The sequence below is a fragment of the Quercus lobata genome, chromosome 4, assembly GCF_001633185.2.
Source record: "Quercus lobata isolate SW786 chromosome 4, ValleyOak3.0 Primary Assembly, whole genome shotgun sequence".
Classification (NCBI taxonomy): domain Eukaryota; kingdom Viridiplantae; phylum Streptophyta; class Magnoliopsida; order Fagales; family Fagaceae; genus Quercus; species Quercus lobata.
Window position 1 is genome coordinate 92,681,507 of NC_044907.1, and position 27,231 is coordinate 92,708,737.

Consider the following 27,231-nt stretch of genomic DNA (forward strand, 5'->3'; position numbering starts at 1 on the left):
TCTGCTATTTCTTCTTCCCTTAACTTTGGCTACCATACACATCACTTCTACTTAAAATTAAAGATTGTTACTTAAACTTGTAAAGCCTTCCTTTACTTTCTCTTTAATGTACATTGAAAAATAATTAAAAATACAAAAGAATAGTGATAGTTACACACTGTGTATATGGGAACACACATTGCTAAAATAGTTTTTTCAAAACACAATTTTAGTTAAAATGGTGAAATCAAAAATTTCACAATTATAACTAAAATCATGTTTCCAAAACACGATTTCAAAAAGCTATGTGCAACAATAAAGAGTGAAAAAAAAAAAAAAAAAAAAAATTCACTTCTAGCCCCCTTTGTAGCCTAAAATAAGGTACACACAGCTCTCTCACAACCATGACACAATTTTTGAGAATTCTCCATTCATTACTCATCTGTAGAAAAATCTGGCTCCGTGGGCTTCCGTAATGAGCTAACTAAACCAGAAGCTGACATAGAATTCTTATTGGCACCCCATCTGGTGCTCACTGTCAACCTTGGTGCAAAAACACCAAAGCTAGGCTTTGGGGGTTCAGGCTCATTAGTTGCATTGTTCTCTCTGGCTATGAGCTCAGCTGCTTCCTTCCGTTTCATATGCTGGCGCCACGCAATTTGTATGAAACATGCAGCCCACGATCGCCACTGCTGCGAGTAGAACCTGAACTTGTGTCTAAGTTGTTTACTACGCAGCCTTCTGTACTGTGATGCTACAAACATTAAGTCTTCGGCTACAATAGCAAATGCCTCTACTTCTGTGATGGCTTTGATTGTACGCGTGGATGTTGGTAGAATAGAATTTGAACGAGCGTCCAAGGCCCAAGATACAAGCTCCTCACCATAGAAATCACCAGGGCCAATGTGGCATGAGTTGAAGAATCCGGTTCGACCACCACCAGTGGTGTAAGAATCAAGATGGCCGCGGAGTATGAACACCATTTCATTGACAGGGTCACCTTCACGCACTAGAAACGTGCCTTCTGTGCACAAAGCAGGCTTAAGCCTCTCACACATTGCATCTAGCATCCTTTCTTCCATTTGATCAAACAATGGAACCTGTGCATTTTATATGAAAAGTGAAAACATGGGGTTATATCTATTTGGAGCAAAGAATGTGAAATTAAAGTATCAATAACAAATGACTTACTCGTCGAACTAAGTCAAGGCAAAGGTGACGCTTGATGTCTCTACGGAGGTCCATAGGTAATCCTTTGAGAAGAGTTTCTTCATCAACTCCTCGAGTAGCTACCCACTTATACTGATTGTAATTTCTTACAGACTTTCTTAATTCTGAAGGCAGCTGCCTGTGATGCATCCATTGTTCAGTATCTGTTTTCTTGATCCTCCACTCTTCGAATCGGACAGTTATGGATTGTAGGTATGTCTGCCAGTATAATTAGTTAAAGGTTGAATAATAAAGCAGAACCATAGCCCTTTAAGATATGGTGAACAGTGACAAGCTCACAGGCACTAGGTGAACAGTTGACACACTTCAAATGCCTTCCGAAAGCAAGCTAGATGCTTACAAGTTTGATGAATTGCAAAATCAACTATAGTTTTGGAGATTGGAGGAGTTACCTGCATATTACCGATGAGCAATCCAAAAAGAACCAGCCCAAGAGTCGCAACAATTATGGCAAAAGCTATTTCTCCAACATAAGTGCTTGTGGAAAGATTTTGTCCCAAGGAACTGCATACATCAATTTGCTCACATCAACTACAAAAGCACTGGGATTAAATTATAAATAGATGAATTTTAGCAGTTGACGTGGCATATACGAATGTGTGGAGTAGGCATGAAACAGCTTAGTTGGTTGATGCGAGTGTGGTTGAAAAGGTTTCCTTCCTTTTCACCAACTAAGCTCTGGACTAAAAAACAGAGTGCTCTGTTCAATTGCCAGGAAAATGAAGACAATTAGGAGTGGAACTTTGCAACTATCTGGTGGTCTGGATGCTGCTTACATGCTTCATGATGGAATATCTTAAAAATATAATGACTTAATGAATTCTAATCCTAGAGTTGATTCTACAAGTGTGACAGATAAAATTTGCTTCAGGTGCTATGAAGAAAGGCTGGTGGTAAACTTTATATTCATATAGTATGTAAAAGTTCCCATAGTAAGGAGTTGTTGAGATAAACATACCTCAAATTCTTTAAGCCCCACCAAAGACAATAGAAGTATTTGTTGACAAAAGGTGAGTTTGTAACACCAAATAACAATGCATCACCATATATACCGAACTGATAGAAACCATAATTTGGATTGCATAAATTTGATACATTGCTTGACTTGAACCAGGAGTTCCTATGAGGATCTGCAACCCTGTGGCAGTCGAAAAATCCATATTGACAATATGGCTTCTCAACATTGCAGACACTTCTCCAGCATGCTTCTTGTCGCTCAATTGATAGAAGGTACCAGCAAGCTCCTAATACCTTTTTGAAAGAAGATAAATTAGCAGGTTAAATGTCACAGCTTGACTTCATGTTTGAACAAAAAACAGAGAAATTGGCCATCCACAAATATGATGTATGCACGTTTAACCTCTATTAGGCTTTAGTAGGATGTAAAAAATGAGAAAATGAATTTGCAAAAACACCTTTCTAAGTCTCTTTGTCCATCTTCTTGGCAAAAAGTCGAGCACTAAGCTAAATTTTCAGTGAAAATGCCCTTGGACTCTGGCTTAGGTGGCTAAGAGTGGGTACATTTGGAATGAATTTCAGGATAAATATCATTGAATGTTGAACATTCCACCCACTTCACTTCAAAGCCCCAATTTCTTATCCATTAATGGCTCAACATAGTATTAAAAAAAAATAAAAAAAAAAGACACTCACCTAGATTGTCAATTTCTTATAGCAAAGGCACTTCCATGATAGTCAATTTAGTAATTCTCCATCTATTACAAAGGCCTTTATAGACAGCCAAGCAGAGATACTAATTTATAATTGACCAAACAAACGCATGAATTCAATGAAAGGAGGGGAATAAACAAACAACATAATGAAAAAGCAAAGTTCTGGAATTGTAAAGTAAACAAGAAAGAAATGATAATTCAAACTTGCAACAAGATATATGTACTCGTGAAATTTCTAATGTCTAAGGATACAATGAATATGCTTACTTGATACAAGAGAAGAGTAACAGTATGCAAGCATAAGAATGACCATTCCTTTGTGTATAACTATGACATTGATAAAGAGAAAAGCCTATCTATTGTATATGCAACTGTGCTCCAAAAATCTTTATAAAATGGGCTTCTCTTTATACTTACATGGCTTGCCAGCATGTAAAGCATTAGGTTGTATGCAGCACCTGCCCATGGTGTTTCTGTCATAAGACCATTGGCCTTGACAATTTGTGATGTGAGTGGAAATATAAGGAATAGTCTAGGGAGGTACTGAAATATTATAAAGAACCTAAGGACATTTTTGGTGTTTCTCGTTGTTGAACCCCTAAGATTGGGGATAATAATCCAAATTAACACCTGAAACAAAGAGGAAAAAAATCACATTGTTACATACAGAACCATCATTATGTCATGGAAAGGCCCTTTATAAGCATAAGTTAGTGACTTACTTGAGGAAGGGGCAGGGCAGCTATTAGGTCAATAAAAAAACCCTTGCATAGGTACCTTTCTGCAATCTTGGAAGAGTCTATGACAAGTTCTCCTCTCCCAAAAACACGAGAAGAAGGTGCAACAAAAGCTGTATGAAATCTAATGTAAATTTGAATCATGTAAAAAACATCAGCCAGTGATCTAATGAATGTAAGAACTAATTCAAGGGATACTGCTATAGCAATGCACACTTCATCCTGAGCAACCGGCAAGTAAAAGAACAAAGGATCAAGAGACAATGAAACTAAACAAGCTACTAAGAATATCTTGTTCCATCGGCGAATGATAGGTCCTCGAGGATCTAATATGTTCTTCCCCACTTTCTCATAGTCCTCAGAAAATACTCTTGATAGTACTTTAGCTTTCAAGGATTTTGCAGTCTTCCTAGGCACCTCCTCTTCGTACTTCATCGTGTCTGGGTCCAGTATCCACGTTCCATCAGCCTTGTCTTTAACACTATTTGCATGAAGCTTTGTTGATTCAGAATCATCTTGAAATCTGAAAATAAAAATATGAATTCTTTAGAAGTGAAAATCCTAGTAAAACATGATTTGTTTAGCAGTAGTACATATTGAGCATAAACTTGAAACCAACACTTGCAAAAAATAATTTAGAAGGTGATCAAAATTGAAATTCTATAGGAAATAACTATAGAAATTCAACTATTTAAGGAGGAGACAAACCTTATAGATTTTGAACTTTCATAGCCCATTGCAATTTTCCAAGAGTGTGGCATTAGTTAACTGAATTGTTCTGCAATACAAGAAGACTTGAGGTGTATAAATATTAAGGCCACGAATCAACCATTTGTAAACATCAAGCATTGAATCACTGAAATTGACCTGCCATGAGTTAGAAGCCACAAGGGGGAAAAAAGAAAAAGGCTCACGAAGGCTTGTCTCATCAGGAATCATGTGAATGAGTGAGACAGAAATAAAGCAACTTGGAGATGAAGCTATAATGGCTTTCCAGTTTCCACCGTCTTAGTCCAGTAGGGCAAGTGGAATATATGTGATCAATTTCTTTTACTATTACAAACAAGTTTGCTCCTTTAGAGATTTTTTTTTTCCATAAATAGATTATCAGTTGAACTTGAAAAAGAAACTAGTTAAACCATAAATTGGTTTTATAATGTTAAATGTACAGAAAATGAGCCCAGAATGTGTAATTATTTATGGTACCTTCCTTCATAATTTAGGGCCAACAGGTGCATGAATTTTTTTTTTTTTTTTGAGAAACAACAGGTGCATGAATGAAACGAACTAGTTATACAACTTATACTACACAAAACTTTAGTTAAAAATTCTGCAGAGAAAAGAATAAAACCAAATTAACAATAAGTGACATTAAAAAAGAAACCAAAAAAGATATGTTTAGATGGGAAAGAATGAAACAATGATAATTAACGGGTTCTAACTTCTAACATTGATATGATTCAAACAAGCAAGTGTGATTTCTTCAAAAGTGGTTCTGACATACAAGGGAAATTAAGAGCATTATGAGAGGTGTGAGAGATTAACTTACAAGCATTTTCCTCAGTCACACAAAAGCTAAGCCAAGACCCCAAACAGTTGTACTGTGTTTCTCTTGGCTACCTATCGTGACTCTTATTCTCAGCAACATATTTTAGGAGGGAAAATATAATGAGAAAGAAGCTGAAAGTGGAAAGGGCAGTGATACGAGAGTTGAGAAACACTTTTCAATATTATTATTCTTAAGTCTTAAGTAAACGTTGTACTCAAAAAAAAAAAAAAAAAAAAAAATGTCTTAAGTAAACGACAGAGTATATGCTCAATAAAGAAAGCAAATATTGGATCAAAAAAAAGAAGAAAAAGAAAGCAAATATAGTTATATATTAATTATATGATACTTACGGATCAGATTAGTATGTGTTAACATAAATTTAGTAGAGAAGTGAGAGACCAAAGAGCTAAAACAAAAAGAAAATTCAGCAAAAGAAAAAAAAAAAAAGCTAAAAAAAGAAAAGAAAAAAGATTGGAGCTAAAGAAGGTTTTGATTTCGAGAAGAATATGATTCGTTTGCTTATTTTATTTATTTATTTATTAATTGTTACTAGCTATGTGTTAACATAAATTTAGTAGAGAAGTGAGAGACCAAAGAGCTAAAACAAAAAGAAAATTCAGCAAAAAAAAGAAAAGCTAAAAAAAGAAAAGAAAAAAGATTGGAGCTAAAGAAGGTTTTGATTTCGAGAAGAATATGATTCGTTTGCTTATTTTATTTATTTATTTATTAATTGTTACTAGCCATTTGTAAAGATTCGAGGAGTTGACTACTTTAGAGTTTAGAGTTTAGATTACGCATGCCTATGGAATCTTGACACGGTTTTATCTGTTATATACGTTTTTATTTTTATTTTTTTTAATTTTTTTTAAATGGGTTTAAATAGAAGTTAAAATGAAAATTTTCAAAATTATTACAAGTTTTATAAAAGTTTTAATGTGACAATAAATGTAATTTGTGGATTTCTTTTTTTTTGGATTATCCATGTTTTGTGTGTGTGTATATTCACACGATCATGCATTAGATTAGGGAATGGATATTCAACTTCTGTTATACTTTTGATTATGTACATGCTTATTGCGCATCATAACATATTGAGTTAATCTGGTGTATAACAAGTTTGCTGTCATCAATTTTTCAAGATCGAGCAACGAATTGGACAAAATGGGTATCTAACACATTCCTATTTCTGTAACTTATAATATTCCTATCTCTTGAGTATGTAATGTTACTGAAAACATTTTTCGCTCTGTCAGAATTGTTTTCCATTGTTTATGAAAAAAAATTTACTATAATTTGTGTTTTTCCAAAATCTCAAATATAGAAAAAGGAAAAGTTAACAGATGCTATAATGGCATTAATTAGGACAAAATTGTCTTATGTCATTTTCACCCAAATTATATAGCCTTATGCCCCCCTTCCCAAACTAATTAGGGAAATGCACCTCTTTTGAAACTCGACTTTCTCAAAATCGAGTTAAACCTTATAGTGACGTTTTTAAGGACCTATAATGGTGTTTTGTAACTCGAGCTCCATGAAATCGAGTTACAAAACGTCACTATAGGTCCTTAAAACGTCACTATTAGTCCTTAAAAACGTCACTATAGGGCTTCAGAATTTTATTTTATTTTTTTTTCAACTCCTTAAAAATATCACTATAGGGCTCCAGAATTTTATTTTATTTTATTTAACTCGATTTTGAGAAAATCCAGTGTTGAGGTCTAAAAAGATCACAGTGCCCAAGCCCAAAGAAGTGAGCCAAGCCCAAAAGAAAATAAGCCAAGCCCAAGGAAGCAGGTGCAAGGGGACCACGAAAGAGAAGAAGTGGCAGGCCCAAGAGGCTTGAAGCCTAAAAGAAGCATCAAGAAGGAAGAGAAGCCCACGTCAAGAGATTGAAGAAAAAATAGATAGGATCCTCAGCGACCACCAAGAGGCGCGGATCCTCCTAGGCGCATAAGTAAAGTCAAAGAAAGATTAAGACAGTTCGAAAGAAAAGGACAAAAAGAAAAATAAGAAACAGAGTAGAAGCCACAAGCGCTAGGCGACCCAACAAGAAAAGAAGAAAGAATCAACGACCTCTCATGGTGTAAGTGGGAAGTGCCTCGGGGAACCAGAATGGAGAAATACGAAAAAGGGAATGGCAATGGACGACTTTCAAACCAGCAGAATGGGATTCCACTCGGCTGGGAAAAAAGGCAAAAAGGAAGAACTGCCAAACGGAGGGATCGAGAAAGGCGTGACCTCAGCATATCCCGAAATAGGTAACCAGCCATGGACTTTCAAAGAAGTCGAAGCTAAAAAGAAGAGAATGATGAAAATAGGGAATAGAACCTGCTGAGTGATGGGCACAATACATGCCCTGTTAACCAGAGGACAAAACAGGGGAACCAATGGTTCCCCTGGGACTCCAAAATATCACTGTAAAAGGGAGGGAAAGGTTGCGAAGAAGGCAGAGATTTTAGAGGTGAAAGAGCTATTGATAAAATTATGAGAAATGAGAGAAAACTCAGGGAGAGTTAATAACATTACTACCTGGTATCTTATAAAAGCCACTATTGCACTTACTCGGATTAAAAAAGAATCAAACTTTGTAAGTCTTGAAGGTTAGAATAGCCATTCAAGACTGTAATTTTTGAGCTTGCTTGAACCTTGTATCATGTCTTGGTGAGTGTACTGTAACCATAACAAAGAAAATTTCAATGAAATATTTCTCACTGATTTAAGGATCCTTATAATGTTATTTTATGCCTTTGTTATTCTGATTTCTGCATTTACTTTGTTGTTTTGATTTGTCTTTCGATACAAATATCCTTACTTGTCAGTTTACATGTACTGTAGGAAGCATGTCATGTGCAATACTTGATTCTTAAACAGCCTGTTAGCTGCGGTGAATCAAAGCCCGGTCCATCAAACCACAAACTACTCGGCTCGGGATCCTTGGGCCTGAGTGTCACAAAAAATGCACTCTCACATCGAGTTACAAAAGAGGAGCATTTCCCTAATTAGTTTGGGAAGGGGGGCATAAGGCTATATAATTTGGGTGAAAAGGGCATAAGACATTTTTGTCTGCATTAATTAGGAATATTTTTAGAAACTTTTTATAGGAAGATAAAAAGTCACCAACCTCACACCTTTGGTGCGATGATAGTCACTTCACAAGTATAAGTGCTTGTGGGGTGTGAGAGGTAAGGATCGGGCTGGGTTCAAGTCTCCAGAGGGAACTTCACACAAATATACACTTAGATTAGGTTAGAGTAAAATTTTTATCTTGTAAAAAAAAGAAAAGTAACTAACTTTTTTGATAGCTTTTTATATTTTTCATAAAAGTGGTATTAAATTTTTTTTAAATAGTTCATTAACAAATGCTTTAAGGACACATATGAGCAAAATTCATATAAAAAAAATACAAAAAAAATATTTTTCCCTAAAAAAAAAAAAAAAAGAAAGTGTCCGATGGAGATTGGAAACCAACCCTTGCACATAGATCACACAATTAAAACCTCTTGTACCATTCATTAATTGCATTACGTAACCACGTGCTCACTACAAAAAAAAGGTCCTCTGGCCGCGTTTTTAAAACGCGGCTATATCGCAAAAAAACGTGGCTATAGCCTATAGCCACGTTTTTTTAGGCCACGGTTTATAATGTGGCCTAAAACCCGTGACTATAGGACTGATGGTCCTATGGCCGCACTTTTTAACCGCGGCCCAAGCCCTAGTCCTATAGCCTCGTTTAAAACGTGGCCTAAGGGTACGGGCTTAGGCCGCGTTTTAAACGCGGCCTAAGCCTTTACCATAGGCCGCGTTTTAAACGCGGCCTAAGCGTTTACCTTAGGCCACGTTTAAAACGCAGCCTAAGGTTGATCCTTAGGCCGCGTTTAAAAAGTGCGGCCTAAGCTCCCATTGTGATGGCCTGTGACACTCGTTTAAGCCGCGTTTTAACCGTGGCCTAAGGTTCAGGTCTTAGGCCGCACTTTTTAAACGCGGCCTAAGGTTCAACCTTGGGCTGCGTTTTAAGCGTGGCCTAAGTTTCAACCTTGGGCTGCGTTTAAAACGCGGCCCAAAATTACAACCTTAGGCCGCATTGTAAGTGCGGCTTCAGCCCCCCGAATTCTTATTATGAATTGGTCTATAGCCACGTTTTTAACGTTTAAAAACGTGGCTATAGTATTTTTTTTTTTTTTCCCTTCTTATTTCCTTTTTCTGGGCAGATTTTTACAAACCTGTCAAACATACAAAATATCTCTATACCTGTCAAACCCAGACTTCCAAGCATTAATTTTCTCTAATAAGAAATTTCTCAAGCATTAATTTTCAATATTCCAAACAACTATACATGAAGAGTCCACGAAGTTACAATATTTGACACAATATTACAATCATGTTTACAATATTTTCAATATCCACGAAGTTACAATATTCCGAATATCCAAACAATTATACATTACAAGAGTCCACGAAGAGTCCTCACTATGATGTAGCGCTATTACCTGAAAATATTATATACGCAATATTAGTAGCACATAATATTGCAATAAACACGCAAGTTTTATGGCCATTAAACGCAAAGTTTGTATTACCTGAATAACCGTGTAAACTTGAGATGACATTCTTTTGTAAGAAGGCTACCATTTCATCCATTCTCCGCTTTGCCTCACCCATTTCCCGCTTTGTTTCGTCCAGCTGCTGCTGATGCCGTCTTTCTGATTCGCGCATTGCTTCGGCCAGTTGCTGCTCATGCCGTGCATCTGACTCCCGCTTTGCTTCGGCCAGTGCTTCGGCTAGTTGCTGCTTATGCCGTGCATCTGACTCCCGCTTTGCTTCGGCCAGTGCTTCGGCCAGTTGCTGCTGATGCCTTTGCTCTGAGTCAGCAAGTTGGTCCCTCATCGAATTTTCCAATGCAGTCATTCGTTGGGCTGTTTCAGTGGACGACGGCCCAGGCACACATGGAAGGTTGGACCCACTTCTTCCTGATGGGGTTGGTCCAAAACCGACCCCACGGACACGTCCAGAATGTTCTTTGCCCATCACTTGAGCGAACGCATCATCTTTTGCCCAGAGAATTCCATCGCGATGGTCTCCTACTAGTTTGCCTCCGTTGGCTAAAATTGCTTTCATTTTCTCCTGTTTTCATATAAGAACCAAATAACATATTATTTGCTATAAACATTTCACGCACAAATTAGAAAATAAATAGGTTATGATATAGGCTTACAATCTTCTCTCGCACTTCATTACTAATAGGAGTCCCATCTTTCGTGCAGTATGCTTTTATGAAAACATCTGCACGCTCCACTGCTTGGCCGCTTTCTTTTGCCTACATCATATTCAACAGTCTCATTACAATAGTGAAAATTTATGTTGGTGATATGAAGCGAGAATCGACAACCAAACATAGCAAATGGAATTTGGAACATAACATGCAATATAACCATAAAACAAATTCCGTAAACATGTAGTTTATTACGTTCAAAAAGACGAGTTGTTTTCTTCATGTGAATGCTGTGTATCAAGCGGTTTTTGGTACCAACCCTCTTGCCCTTTGATTTAATAAAATAGCCATTTTATAAGAGGTAACGTTTGAAAAAGTGTGGCCATAGCACCCTTGTTGACAGCTTTGAAGACATTTTCACCACATTTAAAACGCGGCTACAATGCCACAACTATAGCCACGTTTCTTAAATGTGGTTATATCTGTTACCTATAGCCACGTTTAAAACGCGGCTATAACCCCCTAACTATTTTTAGAATTTTGTCTATAGCCACGTTTTAAACGCAGCTACAACCCCCTAAATATTTTTACAATTACTCTATAGCCACGTTTCAAACGCAGCTACAACCCCCTAAATATTTTTACAATTACTCTATAGCCACGTTTTAAACGCAGCTACAACCCCCTGCCTATATGCATCCCAATTGCTATATACCAAACCAAACTCTTGCTAACAAAGTGGCAAACATAAATATTAATGAAATCTCTAATCAAAAACAGGAAATATCACAAGAAATGTCTATTAACAATCATAAACATGCAAAAAAGCCAAGTCTTCCTTACCCCAACACTGTGCATATGATCAGTAAACTAGTTTCTTCAAACTCTTCAGATTCATCACACATAATAATTTTAATTCAACCAAACAATATGTACGGAAACTCTATTTGTGAATTTTTTAATATTGATTATTTCTAAACCAAGAAGTTTATATTATTACAGTAATGAAATTGTGGATTGCTTAGTTTGGACCCTACGACAATGTTGGGCATTGCCACCATTACTGTCATCTCCATGCAAGCCCTTCCTCAATGCTAAACTCACGCCGACAACATCTATTTTAATTTTCATGAATTCGAATCGACCATGTTCTTTCAACAACAAATAAATAAATAAATACAACTAGAATTTATTGATACCACCAATATGTCACAAGTTCAATTAAAATAGTAGAGCATTAAAACTGTGAATGTTGTTGCATAATGCATTTCTTACCATATTGTCAGTAGTTTGTGCAAAACTTATAGGCCCTGTCCTCGCTATATCCGTCTGAAACGAACGACTTCTCTTGTTCGTATCCGTTAATTCCTTTACACATTCCCGCCAACAAATTAAAACAAACAAATCAGTTAAAACACTGTACTCGGTATAGACATTTCTACATCATATGTATAGTACCAGTAAAAGATAATAGAGCAAGAAAATAGCGCAACCTTCGTTTTACCGGCAAACCAATAGTCAACTAGTGCGCGGTAGTCCTGCTCGTCAGCCCAAGATGGTTTTTTGAGATAAACCTCTTCTATTAACGCATCTTTTGGGTAGCATTTTTTTTTTAACTTACTCCTTCGATTCCTTCTCAACTCCCCTAACAAGTGCATTGCCCAGTTCATTTGATTTGCTGGTTTGATAATATCTGGGTCAATGATCCACTTTTTCTGAAATGCAAAAATTGAGTTAGCATAGTGCAATAATTCACCCTACTGAAAATGTCATTTAGCACATACACGACTATACATAACAATTAAAAGTAGCTTAATTTGATACAACCTCTATCTCTACCCAGGCGTCTTCTTTGCATTTACGGTCGACATGCGTCCAAGTAGCAGGCATAAGTGGGCAATAGTTGCGGCAGATGCATAAGGTGCCCAACCACCTTTTGAATGTTTGCCCGCTTTCCCCAACCGGTTGCATGCTCCCATTTAACCCACATACAAGTTTCTTGTTCGGTGGGAGAGCCCATATTCGCTGCATTAGCGTTATTCCACGTCTTTTATTTATATTATTGGATATTGGGGTTTCCCGAACTGCATCTTCTGCACGCCCATCATTGGATGGTGCGGTTTCTTGGACCAAATCGTCTGCATATAGTAAACCATTATTAGAGAGAATGAAATTTCAAAGTTCACAATTACAGAAAAGTCACTGTATATAGCTCAAGTGCTCAACTAACATGATATATGTGATCTTTGTAAATGTGGACATTTTGATACTTAAAGAAACTAATAATAACAAATAAGTCAACCATAATACCTATAATATTGGTAACACCATTACTGCCAGTGTCATGTACATGCACAGCCAAGTTGAATATCATTTCCAAAGCTCGTAAATCACATGAATATCATTATTACAACTTGGGTAAAATAACCTCAAACAAAAACATAATACCCATCAAAAGAAATTAGAACTTTTACCTCAAATAAAGTGATGAAGATGCTTTGGGGTTCCTAAGTATTTTTGCAGTGATCTTGTTGAAAAAATGATGGTGAGGATTGATTGCTTTGGAGTGGAGGCCGGTGGGTGAGTGTGGAAGTGAGTGTGTGTGTGTGTGTTTAAGTAAAGATAAAAGAAAGAAAATGAAAGACCCTAATAGAGGCAGCCAGCCAATAGAAAGAAGAGAGGTGGGTGAAAATGAGTGATGGGGACTGGTGTTAGGTGGGGGGGACGTGCGAACTAAAAATCTGACTTGACCCCCTCTTTTCTTTTTGTTTTTTCTCTGATGACAAGGATGTTACACATCCACAGTGAACAGAATATGAGATAAAAGTAACTGTGCTAAATGGAGTTAGGAATATTAACCCAAACTCCAAAGAAGTTTAGTAAAATTTCCTTAAGGACACTCATTACCATTTTCCTTCTTAGTATTACTTGATTTTGCATGAAATGTGTGCCACTATATTTATTGAGTCCAATTTCATTGGAGTTTCTGTTCCTTAGAAATTCATTTACTTTTCCAAGGAACAAGTCCAATTCTATTAAATCGGGTCATCACCATTTTAGGCTTTGCTTTTTATTAATTGCTTAAAGAAGTGCACATTTGAAATCGATTTGGTCCCTAATTATGTCAAGTGGTGGTACTTAATTGGATCATTTCCCTAAATCTCACTTCTTGTAGAACCCATCGAGGAGAAGATTTAACAAATTCTGTCCTTACCCCCAAGTTTGCACAGCCAATTTGGTTCCATGCACAACCAAATATTTTCCATACCCTCAACAAATTGCAAGCTGGCCAAGTGCCAAAGAAAAAGCGATCTCCCATCCCACGCGACCTCACCATCTTTTACTAAAAAATAAGTATGGCCTCCCATGCAAATCAAGTTTCCTAAATATTTTTCACACGTCTCTACCCTCTCCACAGATAAACACCCAAACTCCCAGACACGCTACAAAAACTATCAAAACCCAGAAAATACACAAACAAAACCTTCTCACAAACAAAACCTGCAAGAATCCCTGAAACACCCAAATTCCCAGCCAAGAACACCACCAAAAATACCCAAAAACAATGCCCTTGCAAACCCAAATAGAACCATAAATATCCCTGTTTTAACCCATAAAATCAACCCCAAAATCGACAATCTCAACCCCCACTGAAAATAACCCAGCAAATCCTCCAAAACTCTCACTACAAATATCCTACAATAAGCCAAGAAAAATCCCACTGGAACTACAGCCAAAACCCCACTGTCAAACCCTTAACAATTCTCAGGAAGACCCAAAAATAGTCACTGTAAACCCAACACTGAAAACTCCATCAGATACCAATAAAAATCCCTTCATACAAACCAACCAGAAAACCCATTTGAAAACAGCATCAACAGAGCATAAAAAAAAATGAAAGATAAACGGAGCAGAAGCATAAGCTAAATACCAAGACATGAAAGCAGAATACAAAGAAGGAAAGAAGAAATTCAAAAGCAGAGAACCATACAGAAAATTTTCTTGAAGTTTAAGGTCAACAAATTTTCTACTTTTGATGTTGGGCTTACTATTTTTTTCCCCTATATTTTAGATCAAATTGGTTTTTGTTGGGCTTTTTGCATTTAATGTTTAAACATGCTAAGATATTGTCTAGGTAATCATATTTAAGCTCATTTTATCTGTTGAATTTAAAAAAGTTTGGGATCAGGAGTTCAAAATTTTATTTCAAAGGGTCAACAAAATATTTTAAAAATATTATACATAATTATTATTTTTTTATTTAGCTCTTATACTTTTTTTCTTTTTCTTTTTCTTTTTTGGCCAGCTCAGATGGTTTATTTAAAGTTTTCAACCCCCTAATCTTCACTTGGTGCCGCCCCTGTGACCACCCCGTGACTTTACCATTACATAAGGTAATGTCCCCCCAACATTAATTCTGTTCTTCTGTTTAGATCTAAATATATCCATCATCAAATTAAAAACTGATTTATATACTGTGCGAACTGCACATTTTTACAAGGGAAAAGTGTGTTTTTTTTTTTTTTCTTAGAAACAGAAGGGAAAAGTTAATTAAAATGCAGTAAGAGCAGTAGTTTAAAATATATTTTCAGAAATTTTTTCTGATAAAATGAAAAATAAAATTAAGAGGTTTCTCAAGCTTAGTGAGGGAAGAGGGAGATTTGTATTTGTATTTGGAGTTAATGAAACAAGAATTGTGTTAGGAAGTCTAAAATTTGCTACAGCACATCAACTCATTTACATATGCTTATAGGTTTTATTAGCTTGTTGAAAAACATTATAACGAACATAATTATGGAATAGTTTTTTAAGCGTATGACAGTTGATTTCTGATGTGCACTCTGCACAAATATTGCACTTTAATTTTTGATAATCAGCACAAGTCTTACACTGATACGTACAAAATCAATTATTAAAACACTGGAAACTTCAGAAAATGGCAAGGTAAAATAAATAATAGAATTCACTTACCAAAATTTGTTCATTCCACCAACCTAGGAGTAATGCATCTACAAAATTTGGTGATAAGTAAGAAATAGTATAGCATCACAAAAAATGGTCTAAACCTTTTGGTTTTTGTTTTATTTTTTTGGAATATGATAGTATGGATTAGAATCCTCTGTCATTTGCTTTAAATTTGTTGGCTTTTATATGTAATTGGAGGAGACTCCACCCTGTGTACAAAGCTTAATGCCTCAAATGTACAGTTGTTTGTAATAATTAATGAATTTCTATTTTTTATATATATATATATATATATATATTTATAGTTGACCCTATATCTTCTTCTTGTGGAGATGTACAACTGAGCTAAGCTATCTTAGTTGTCTGCTTCTTTGCTTTGAGTCTCCTCAATTAAAAATGAAAGGTTCAATTGTCTTCATTTTCATGGGAGAGTATTGGCAGGTGTTTAAGGCTATAAGGTAGGTTCTCTTCTCATGCCAATATAAGTTTGTGGTTGCTGCCAGAAACTATGCTTTAGGTTGTTTGGAATACTAATGTTATAATCCAAGAATTGAATAGTTGGGTCATGACTGGAAACTACATTTGTTAATGTGGAACTTCAACATAGTAGTTCCAGCATAGATGTCTTTCATCTGTTTTTGAACACTTAATGAATTAAATTTGACAGTGATCCTTTGTTAGGCAATAGAACTCATGGTTGTTGATGCTCTGTTAAAAGCAAATGATTTTCTTCAAATTGCATCACCAATTCATCAACTAGTAGAATTTTGGACGGTTTGAACTTTACACATTATCATCAAACTTCTACGTTTTACTTTACAGCACTGACATAGTTTCTCTGAAAGTGCAGTTAGATGACTCAATCTTAAAAATCATTGAAATTTCTAATGCACAAGAGCGCAACGAAGCATGAGACATCATTTAACGCATTCGAAGAAGGGAGCTATATCAGGTATCTTATTACAATTGCAAGATGGGGAAGAGGTAGTAATGTTTGAAATTCTTCATGTCTCAAAATCTTTAACTTCTCCTATTGAATTATTTTTTATAAAAAAAAAAAAAGGAACTTTAGTGAACCAAAAGAGATAAAAAATTGTTAATCTTATTTATACATTTTAAATTTTTGGATCATTGTGTGAATTTTAATTCATTCAATTAGTAAATTTCATTGTACTTGAATAATTAAAGTATGTATCAAGTCAAAACTACTAAAAAAATTGAAACCATATAAACATAAGGTTAAAGATATAGGTGGCTAGAGTTTAGTCATTAACAGCAAACATAAAAGTGTTACCCTAAGAATAATTTACACTGTACGAATAACTACCTGCAGAAGGTGGCTGTGTCTCATCATCATCATCATCATCTCCTTCCTCCCATCTTGCGTGCTCAGCATCATAGGCGGCCCTTAACTCCTCCTGCATGATGTCTCGTGAGCGTGATGAACCTTGGCCAACTTGCACAATTGTCAATGGATGGTCCCTCTCCATTCCTGCAGCAAACGACCAAAAAATTAGTTACAACAGTAATAAATATCAAACGTTACATTTCAAGATATGTAAACTACCTGTGGGTTCTGACCCAGCATCACTAGTATGGGCGGCTTGCAGCTCCTCCCCTCTCTGTCGTGAACTCAAGGGTCCTTCGCCGACTTCTACAAGTGGCAATCGGCGTTTCTTACCCATTCCTGCGTCTAACAACTTTAGAAAACAAAAAAACTGTTAATTATAGACAACAATCAATTGCATAAAATGTAAGTGAAACATTTTTGGGTTCTGACACCCTTTACAATAGTTCAACCATATACACGTTGTGTGCACCAAGATAGGCAGCAGAAAACTTTATATTAAATGTCGCAATTTTTGTTAGAATTGAGCTGGGTGAGGACCTATGGTAATTAAGATCATGAAGGTAAGATATTAAAGATGATTTTAAAACCCCCATAAATGAACCAATAAAAAGCTAGACTTAGGTATATTTACAATCTGCTACAAGTCATGTAAATTCAAAATAAGAAAAAGAAAAAGAAAAATTTTAATTTGCTTTTGACGTCTATGTTTTTAATGACACCTTTTTTGTGTTGGTGGGTTTAGACAATTGGCTTGTACTGCATGTTATAAGCAACTGAGGTACAAAAAATCAAGTGTTTTGACATATGATAAATGGGTTATCAATTTTAATGATGTTTGGGAAGAAAGAAAGGTTTCTCTCTTCTTCTCTAGTCTCCACCCATTGTGGTTCCATCATCTGCTGTAGGGGCTGTCTGTCTTCTATCTGTATGTATGCAGCTTATGTCTTTGGTTAGAATGTCCCTTTCTATAGGGGTTTCAACTTTCAAAAATATCTAATAATAAGATATTCAGGACTCGTTCAGCTATAGGATGAGTACTATCCACCATCAGACTTGGAGAAAGGGTGGAATGTTTCATGCAACATAATTGGGGTAATGACTTAATGAAGGACACAATAAAATGGGCCCATAAATATCAAAGGACAAGTTAAGCATGGTGATGTAATCAGCTTACCTCATGCCATTAGTACATTAAAATTATATAAGCTTTTCTTCTCAAAAAAAAAAAAAAAAAAACATTTATATAAGCTTTTGTCATATGGTCCTAGCTAGCAGTGAGTACTGGTGTCCCTAGATACAGCTAATTACTTGATGAACGGGTGAGGTTTTGGTTGTTGATTTTTCTTTATTACGGTTTTCAATTGGTAAACTGAAAAAAATAAAAAATAAAAAAATCCTCCATTTATAGCAAAATTGTGAACAGTAGGGCACAAATGGAAAAGGCACTCTAATCAAAAGCATTCATATTAAACTAATTAATACCGAAAGTCTGACCACTATGATCCTATAAATGTCTAATACTGGCATGTTGTTTATTGAGAGTACTGTAATTGTTCAGAAATTGTTTTTACAATAATATGGAGGAGTGGGATCATGTTTTAGTACATACCCAATTTGAATTAAGGCTATATGACCTAACCTGGCAAGACATGCCTATTTCACTTTCTTGTGATCAGGTTCATAGATAATTCGTGATAGGAAAATTTAAGCTTGATCAGCCGAACTTTAAGAACTTACACATGCATACTTGGCTTGGTTCAAATTGCTTTATATCTCTCAGTTTTAAGTTCAATTAAAATTGTCAAGAGTCTCATAACTCAATTAGTGTTTTCAAATAACACATTTAAGATTCAAATCGCTTTCCTAATCAATCTAATTATCCAACAAAAAAAAAGATAAAGTTTGGATTGGCATATTATAAAGTTGGTTAGGTAAAACAAAAAATATTTACAAAAACTGCCATGATTATTTTCTAATATCAGACTTGGTAAAGAGAGAGAAATGATAGGGCATTCCAAAGATGCCGAACAGATAGGGTGTTTCACGGAAAACGGAGACAAAAAAGGTATTTCTAGCCAATAGGAATAGTCTTGGCTGATTGGAGGGGAGCTTAGTGCAAAGCAAATTGCCTAATACATGGGTTCTTTAATCTATAGTCTTGCTGGTTACCATCACTGTCAATCTATATCTTCATTTGAAGAACGCAATTGGCAAAATCAACATCATTTGATCCACATTTCAAAAATGACATTATAAATAAGTGCGACATAATTATGATCAAACTACCCTATAGTTATGATGATAATCCCCCTAAAAAAAGACCTTAGGGCTAATAACCCCCCTACACAAAACCTTAGGGCTAATAAATTCGTAATCCGAAAAGAAAGACAGTTTTTCTCCTAGTGAATATGAAGAGAAAATGTTTCCAAGAGAAAATTTTCAAAATTGGGTTTTGATGATTTTTAGAGGAGAAAGTCATGGTCGTTGCCTTGTAACTAAAAATAAATAAATAAATAAAAGAAAGGGAGTCTTTTTGGTCTATTCTCATCAACCCCCTGTTATGTAGCAACAATAATGAGCCTATTATTATAAAAATTTTGTAATTTAACTTACATTTCTTGATATTTCTAACAAATACGTTCATAATTCAAATCTCTTTTTAGCTATCAAATTATCAAAAAGAAAAAAGAGTCTAGAGACATGACGTTTCTATTAATATCACCACAACTTTAAAGTGATGAATTAATGTAAAAATAATTGTTTAACATTTACCTTCAATCATCATAATAGTGCACGGTAGTCTTGTATAAAAATTACTTTAAAAGATGAGGTTATGTTTTTAAATTTTTATTTTTTACAATGTCCCCACCAAATGATATACACATTAAACATGAGTCCTCAAAAATAAATTAATATAAATATCTTGACAGATAAAATGCTTTTAAAGCCATGATATGACAGTGTATCAAAGTGAAAATAAAAACATAATTAGTCATGGATTGGAAGAGCTTGCTTAAAATCCTTTGCTTCTATAGTATCCTATGACTTTGAAGCTTAACAGCTATGACACCAATAGCAAAATATAATTTTTTGGTAAATGCCATATCTCTTCTGTTATAATCACATGATAACATATTAGTCTTTCCATAATCAGAAAATCAATAACACAACCCCACATGTTTGGATGGATTAAAGTTGACCACGACTTGTACACTGATTATAAGCCAGCAGGCCCAGCACTAACTAAATTAATCAATGAACTAATTAAAAGGGTTAAATATGAGCTTAATGGGGTGAACCAAACTTTCACTTACAAAAATGGGCCAAAGTTCAAATTGACATTGTTTGTTTATTAATTTTTACGAGACTCTATATGAGTGCTCTTCCATTTATGGTGCCAGTGAAAAGAGCGTAAAACTGTAGAAATCACCATAAGTGGAAAAATCCATTTGGGCAGGTCCCAGAAGAGGGCTTTGTTTACTACACACGCTTTACAGAAGAGTGTGGCGAGTATATTTTGTAGAGTAAGGTTGCGTACAAAACCAACAGTCAGTTTCATTTTTCCACTTTTTTTATTGGGTCAAGAACCTCAACACTGACTCCTCTGTATAAAAAAATTAAAACAGGTCACCCCGACCACAAGCAGAAGGGATGCAGTGATATCCACGCGCCAACTCATTGTCAAACTCAATCTTGGTGTGTGTTTAGGTTTGACTGTAGATGAGCCTACTGATATTAACAGTTGCGAAAAACACTGCTTGGAAACATTTGTTTGCAAACAAGTCAAATCTAATCACAAGCTTAAGCTCGATTATTAGACACGCTAAGCTCAAACAATGTATTGCATTGGTGAACAAAACGAAGGTGATTTGAGTGTGTATATTTGGAGGGGTAGGTATATTCACTTGTACAGGTGTTCCTTTTTGAACTAGGACTAGGCTCGAGTGGATTAGCTCCCCATACTTACTTCTTATCGTGATAGTTGATTCAAATCAACCTATGGTATGACCTAAGCCTAGTTTTGGAATACTAGTTTCGATCCTAACCATACCTATTTCTTAACATGATAGTTGGTTCGAATCTATATGGTATGATATAAACCTAGTTTCGGAATAATGGTTTCAGTCCTAGCCATATCAATATTTGGGTAAAATAACTTATTTTAATATCTAACAATATATAAACTACCCTATCCAAGTTTAAGAGCTTCTCTTTGCCAAACACTACAACCACAACGAAAAGAAACCCTAACACCACACGATCATATATCCAAGTTCATAAGAAATGAATTTCAAATCCAATAGCGAAGAGGGGAAGGAATTGGATACATCATAAGTAAAAATTAAAGGAATTAACAATATTAAGAGGAATTAACAAATTCAACAAATATTACACAGAGGCATTCCAACTAATTCATGAATGAATACGTTTTCATTAACAACTGTAACATCCAAACACATAATACACTACTAAATTATTACACTACTCATCCTCGGTGTACTCATCCTTGTTGTCATCTTCATTGTCAGACTCATCGTCAATAAACTCGTCTTCATTGTTTACTCCATGAAGATCTCTTTCAGCAATGATGGAGGCATCAATTGTCATTCCCTCTAGATCATCCCGAGCCCAACGAAGGTTGTCACTCACAACCTCATGACTACTTAAGTTATAGGGAACATTTTCAGAAAAACTATATATATCATCCTCCTCACGTTGGGGACCAACACCAGCATCAAACACGTCCCTAGCTTTAGTTTTGACAACAGCATACCAATCCTTGTGCCTTTTATCTTCCACATAAAAAACTTGTGTAGCTTGAGATGCCAAGACGTATGGTTCATCCATCATTTTATCCCCACCATGTATGAAGTATGTAAAGTTTACCATAGGAAACCCAAATTCATCAGTCCTATATCCTCTCCTATGTTGGTCATGAACCCATTTACACTTGAATAACACATGTTTGATTTTGTCAGAATAATTCAACTCAATTATATCACTTAAAATACCATAGTAAGTATTGCCCCCATCAGTAGCCACACTAACTCCACTATTCTGCGTTTTCCTATTTCCCTCATCATTTACACTCCTAAATTTTAAGCCATTTATTACATAATGCTTGAACCGCTTTACATAAATATACGGCCATTTGGACAATGCAACAAGGGTATCACTAACTCCCTCCCTTTCCTTCTCAGCACCAGTGAGGGACATCACCTAACATCAGTTGGCCAAAATAAAATAATTCATATCAGTACAGTTAATCATGGTTGAGACAGTGTTACAAGTTTAATAAGTTGAAAATGTCATACGTACGTGACCCCCAAACCATGTACAAAACTTCTCCATGTGATGCTTATATATAATGGTATCGGAAACGTTATGATTGTGGCCTTTTCGAAGTTCATCCTCTATCAATCTTTTGTGCATCTTGTGCAGGCAATTGTATTAGGGTTAATAGACCTTACGTACATTGGATTGACGTGCAATTATATTTGTATATGTAATACTTACTCACGAAAGCGGTTGATGTTTTTAGAATTGAATAAAACGTAGCGATGGGCTTGGGTCCACTCTTTATTGTCTAGTGTCATGATCGAAACCACCCCCGTTGACTCCTCAATCATCCTGGTGGGTCGATTGAATATAGTTTCCACTCCTTCCATATACCGTGAACAGAATGTTAAGCACTCCTCTACGATGTATCCTTCAGCAATAGACCCTTCCGGAGCAGCTCTATTTCGTACGTAAGACTTAAGACGTGAGAGGTACCTATAAAGGAATGATAAGATTAATGATTGGCAATGGTAATTCGAACACGCACATGAAACTGGAAGTTGATCAATAATATTACACACATCTTACCTCTCAATGGGATACATCCAACGGTAGTGCACTCGACCACCAATCTTAGCTTCAGCAGCTAAGTGCATGACCAAATGTACCATCACTGTAAAGAAGGATGGAGGAAATATCTTTTCCAATTCACACAATGTCACTGCAATCTCTGCCTCACTAGTCACAATATCTGAAACCGTAAGGGTTTTGGAACAAATTTGTCTAAAGAAGCAAGCTAACTTTATCAAAGGCCTACTAACATGAGATGGCAAAGACCCACGTAATGCTATGGGAAAAAGTTGCTGCATCAATATGTGATTATCATGACTCTTCAAACCAGAAATCTTGCGTTCTTTCATATTCACACGGCGTGAGATATTGGAAGCATACCCATCGGGCACTGTTACATCCTTCAAAACTTGCAAGAAACCATCTATCTCCGATGAAGTCATATGAAAACATGCAGCCGGTATGGTATACTGATCATCACTTTTTCGTTGTAGGTGGAGTTCACTCCTTATCCCCATGTCCGCCAAGTCAAGGCGTGCCTTGTAATTATCCTTCGTTTTATCCTTCAAGTTCAACAGTGTGCTTAGTATATTGTCCATCACATTCTTCTCTATATGCATCACATCAAGATTGTGTCGCAACTTGTGATCCTCCCAATAAGGCAAGGTAAAAAATATACTCCTTTTCTTCCAACCACTCTGGTCTGCCTCCCTTCTCTTCCTTTTTTTGTAAGCAAGTTGACATTTCCTACCCAGACAACGTCCAAGTAAATGTTCAGTTTCCACAATAATGTCAGATGTGACTGGTGGTTCAGGAGCCAATCGAGTATCAATAGTCAGATGTGACTGGTGGTTCAGGAGCCAATCGAGTATCAATAGATCCATCAAATGACATACCATCTTTGCGGAAATCATGGTCAACATCCAACCATTGCCGATGTCCCATGTAACAGAATTTGCGACCATTTCTCAAATATCGAGACTCGGTCTTCATGGCACAAGCAGGACACGCCAACTCACCTTTGGTACTCCAACCCGACAAATCTGCGTATGCAGGAAAATCATTTATGGTCCACGTCAATGCTGCACGCAATTGGAATACTTCTTTTGAAGATGCATCGTATGCTTGTACTCCAACATCCCATAACTCCCTTAGTTCTTCTACTAACGGTTCCAAGTACACATCAATAGCAATCCCTGGCGAGGTAGGACCAGGAATAACTAATGATAGAATCAAAGATGACCGTTTCATGCACAGCCAAGGTGGGAGATTGTACGGGACCAACATGACAGGCCACGTACTGTGACTAGTACTCATAATTCCGAAGGGGTTGAACCCATCCGCAGCTAATCCAAGTCTGACATTACGAGGGTCAGATGAGAAGTGTAAATGCTTACTGTCAAACATTTTCCATGCATCTGAGTCAGCAGGATGCCGCATTACCCCATCATCAGTACGACCATTAACATGCCATTTCATAGAACTAGCCAGATCGGGTGACAGAAATAGTCGCTGCAATCTTGGCTTTAAGGGGAACCATCTTAGGATCTTCGCAGCTTTCTTCTTCCCCTTACTGGATGAAGCATGCTTACTAGCAACAGATGCCTCATTTGTTTTCCACCTTGAAGCTTTACAACAAGGACACGCTTCGAGGTTAACATTTTGCTTCCAAAACAGCATACAATCATTGGGACAAGCATGGATCTTCTCATAACCCAAACCCAAATCTCGAACTATCTTCTTAGCCTCATAATGGTCCTTTGGCAACTTAGCGTCTGAAGGAAGCATATCCATCAGGACTTGAAGCAACAGAGTAAATGACTTATTTGTCCAACCACACAGAGTCTTCAACTGGAACAACACGACAATTGCTGAGAAAATGCTAAATTTTGTACAACCTTCATATAAAGGTTTGTCTACATCATCTACCATCTTGTAAAACTTCTTGGCGTCATCATTTGGACCTTCACCCGGACATTGCGCAGTTGGACCTTCTTCCATTGGTTCGGGTGGGATTTCATGCGGGGGGCACAAATCGTGCAACATCCCATGGAAATCACCATATGGATTTTGGGTTTCTTGCACATGAGAGCTCCCACATTCGGTAGCTGGCGTAGCAGCCGCCGATTCACCATGAAATTTTCAAACTTTGTAATTTTTAAGCATCCCCGAAGCCCAACAGTGCTCACGTACCACATTTAGCGGTTGTATAAGCAAATTCACACATTTCACACAAGGACATAAGATCTGCCCATTGCGGGCGGATGGAGCAGCAAATTCCACGAATTGGTTTACACCTTCAAAATATTCCCTTGTACCCCTCCGCTTCTCCATCCAACTTTTGTCCATTGCGATACAATATTTACGGAATGTTACCTACACCAAGATTTGTTACTACAAATATACTAATTATTATAATTACATTCATTTGTCATTTGTTAAGAACAGACATACCCAAGTATGCAGCTATTTTCTTGGAACATATAACACTTGTCCTATACTAACTCAATGTGATAAGTTGTAAAAGTAGTTAAGCATAAGTGTTTACAAAATATGAAAACAAATACGAAATTCATGTCATTGTAATAATTATTAAGTCTATAATACCATGATGCTCAATTACTTGGGTCATTGGTCAAAAGTGAGTTCAAAACATTTGTCAGATAGGTTTAAGATTTGGTGTGATTCAAGTTTATAGTTGTTTTGTTGAGGTTTTTATTTTTATTTTTTTTGTTTTTTGAAAAGAAAATTACATTAGCTTTTCATGTGTAGCAATTTAGCATATGGGACCCTCTATGATAGTGGGTTTTGTTTGCATAAATAAGGATTGCAAACTTGCAACTGTTAAGACTTAATTTTACATGAATTTAATTTTTACTGTTGGGCGATTCCTTGAGTATGAAAGTCGATACGTCATGATCATTTTGTGTTCATAATGTTTTTGTAATCATTATCATATATTTGTTGTAATTCATCATACAATCCTGGATTTGTTTGCAATTAGCCAATATAAGGAGTATCTATGCATTTCATTTTTATTCATCTATTGTGAAATTCTGTTTAGGTTATTCGAATGTTGTGGCCTATAGTTTTCTAATACTTACAATTCAGACCAGAAAAAGGGGGGTCCCATCTGTCGTGAAATTACCATTAGTTTATTAGAATGTTATGGACTTTAGTTTACTAATGCTTTCTGTCATAGAAAAGCAAATGGGGGCTTAAGGGGTAATAAGTTGGGCTTAATCACAAACATGAAGATCTTCTTGATTTCAACTTTAATATCTTCCTTCATACCTAAAAATAAATACAGGTTTTTTTTTTTTTTTAAATCTTTTTTATAAATGGTCTATTTATAATTTTGTTGAATGAGCAAAAAATTTCAAGATAAGATTTTGAAATTTCTATGAAGGACTCCATGAATTTAGGTTTTTTTTTTCTTGCAAGTAATTATTATTATAATTGATTTTGTATTGTCTTCGTATAAAATGTTTAAATTTTAAGTTTCCATGTGTCTTTTGTAACAAGAAAAGAAGGTATATTCTTGATGATGATGAGTTGTTATATTTAATGATCTTTTGTTGTATATTTGCTTCTCATAGTGCTTATTACAAGTGGCTGTCTTGGATATTGCATGATAGTGCTAATGCTTTTAGATTGATTTCATCCTTTTCAATTTTGGGCTTTTCTAGGTTTTGTATGTAATTATATTCTTAAAATCTTAGTTAATCTACTTGGGTGATGAGGGGGGAAAATCAAACGTCTTGACTTGAATTATTTGGAGTAGCAAGTATGGTCAAACTATATTTCCAGTGGTGTGCTCAAATAGAATTTTAATTTAAAACTATCTCGAAATGGAATTGATAGGTGAATCAATCCCAAATTTTCACAGCGTTATCTGTTATAGTGTTATGAAGATTAAAATCTTAAAGATAGTCTTATATATGTGTATATATATATATATATATTGATTGTAGAGGTTGTAATTTAGTACTTAAGTTTTTTAATCATTTTTATGATAAGTATGTTTGGGATATTGTGAACATCTAATTTCTTATCCATTTCTATTTCTATTTGCTCTCGGTCTCTCAAATTTTTCTCAGTGTACCTACAATGCAGAAGATGTATATATAAAAGAAAGAGAAGAGGCTGAAGCAGCTAAAAGGGGCAAGATCCCTTCAATTAGCTGCCTCTATTAGATGTGATGGATGCTCGTGAAAATAAATAATACATAACAATTACAGACTTATGTTAAAACAGAAACGATACACCAATACTCAAGTTACTGCATAATTTAGAGCAAACTCAGGGGAATAATTTCAAACTCATGCTAAAGTAGAAAGTGGATTTTCATATTGTTTTTGTATTCATTTGTGGGCATTAAACAATGTTTATATTATTATGTAATTGCATTATGTTTAATAATAAAATGGCATTCCTGGATTTGCCTTCGTCAAATTTGTACAAAACTTTGTAAGACTTTCTAATGTTGCAACTTTGAGTGCTACTAGTTAGTCCGTTTATATATGATCCCTAATACCCCAAAAAAAAAAAAAATTTTGAACTGTCATAGTCTTTTGTTTTCATGCTGGATAGTCCCATGAAAAAGCTAGAAGTTTTCATTGGAAAGTAATTGCAAATTGGGATGATCTAGTAGATTTGTGCGGTAAAGATAGGGCAACTAGTCTGTG

The 27,231-nt window shown here is 35.7% G+C and overlaps 3 protein-coding genes across 5 annotated transcripts; all 3 read right to left on the reverse strand.

Moving 5' to 3' along the window:
• Window positions 1–203: 203 nt before the first annotated feature.
• LOC115985829 (protein CNGC15b-like) lies at window positions 204–5,300 on the reverse strand. Of its 3 annotated transcripts, none has more exons than XM_031108729.1 (8): window positions 5,169–5,300; window positions 4,328–4,397; window positions 3,605–4,142; window positions 3,300–3,512; window positions 2,168–2,460; window positions 1,602–1,713; window positions 1,171–1,407; window positions 204–1,079 (listed from the first exon to the last, which is right to left on the reverse strand). In XM_031108729.1, exons 2-8 carry the CDS (start codon window positions 4,378–4,380, stop codon window positions 414–416), a joined length of 2,112 nt encoding a protein of 703 aa, XP_030964589.1. In that variant the 5' UTR covers window positions 4,381–4,397; window positions 5,169–5,300; the 3' UTR covers window positions 204–413. The 3 variants fall into 3 exon arrangements, with proteins under 3 accessions (XP_030964589.1, XP_030964590.1, XP_030964591.1); XM_031108730.1 differs by having other exon boundaries at window positions 4,328–4,413; XM_031108731.1 differs by lacking the exon at window positions 5,169–5,300 and adding an exon at window positions 4,487–4,505.
• A 4,209-nt stretch (window positions 5,301–9,509) lies between these two features.
• On the reverse strand, window positions 9,510–10,250 carry LOC115985833 (translation initiation factor IF-2-like). The gene is made up of 2 exons (XM_031108736.1): window positions 9,746–10,250; window positions 9,510–9,655 (listed from the first exon to the last, which is right to left on the reverse strand). The coding sequence occupies exons 1-2, from the start codon at window positions 10,191–10,193 to the stop codon at window positions 9,636–9,638; spliced, it is 468 nt and encodes a 155-aa protein (XP_030964596.1). The 5' UTR covers window positions 10,194–10,250; the 3' UTR covers window positions 9,510–9,635.
• A 779-nt stretch (window positions 10,251–11,029) lies between these two features.
• LOC115986174 lies at window positions 11,030–17,027 on the reverse strand. Its single transcript, XM_031109031.1, has 6 exons — window positions 16,910–17,027; window positions 16,670–16,834; window positions 12,205–12,515; window positions 11,871–12,092; window positions 11,653–11,745; window positions 11,030–11,107 (listed from the first exon to the last, which is right to left on the reverse strand). The coding sequence occupies exons 1-6, from the start codon at window positions 17,025–17,027 to the stop codon at window positions 11,030–11,032; spliced, it is 987 nt and encodes a 328-aa protein (XP_030964891.1).
• Window positions 17,028–27,231: the final 10,204 nt, after the last annotated feature.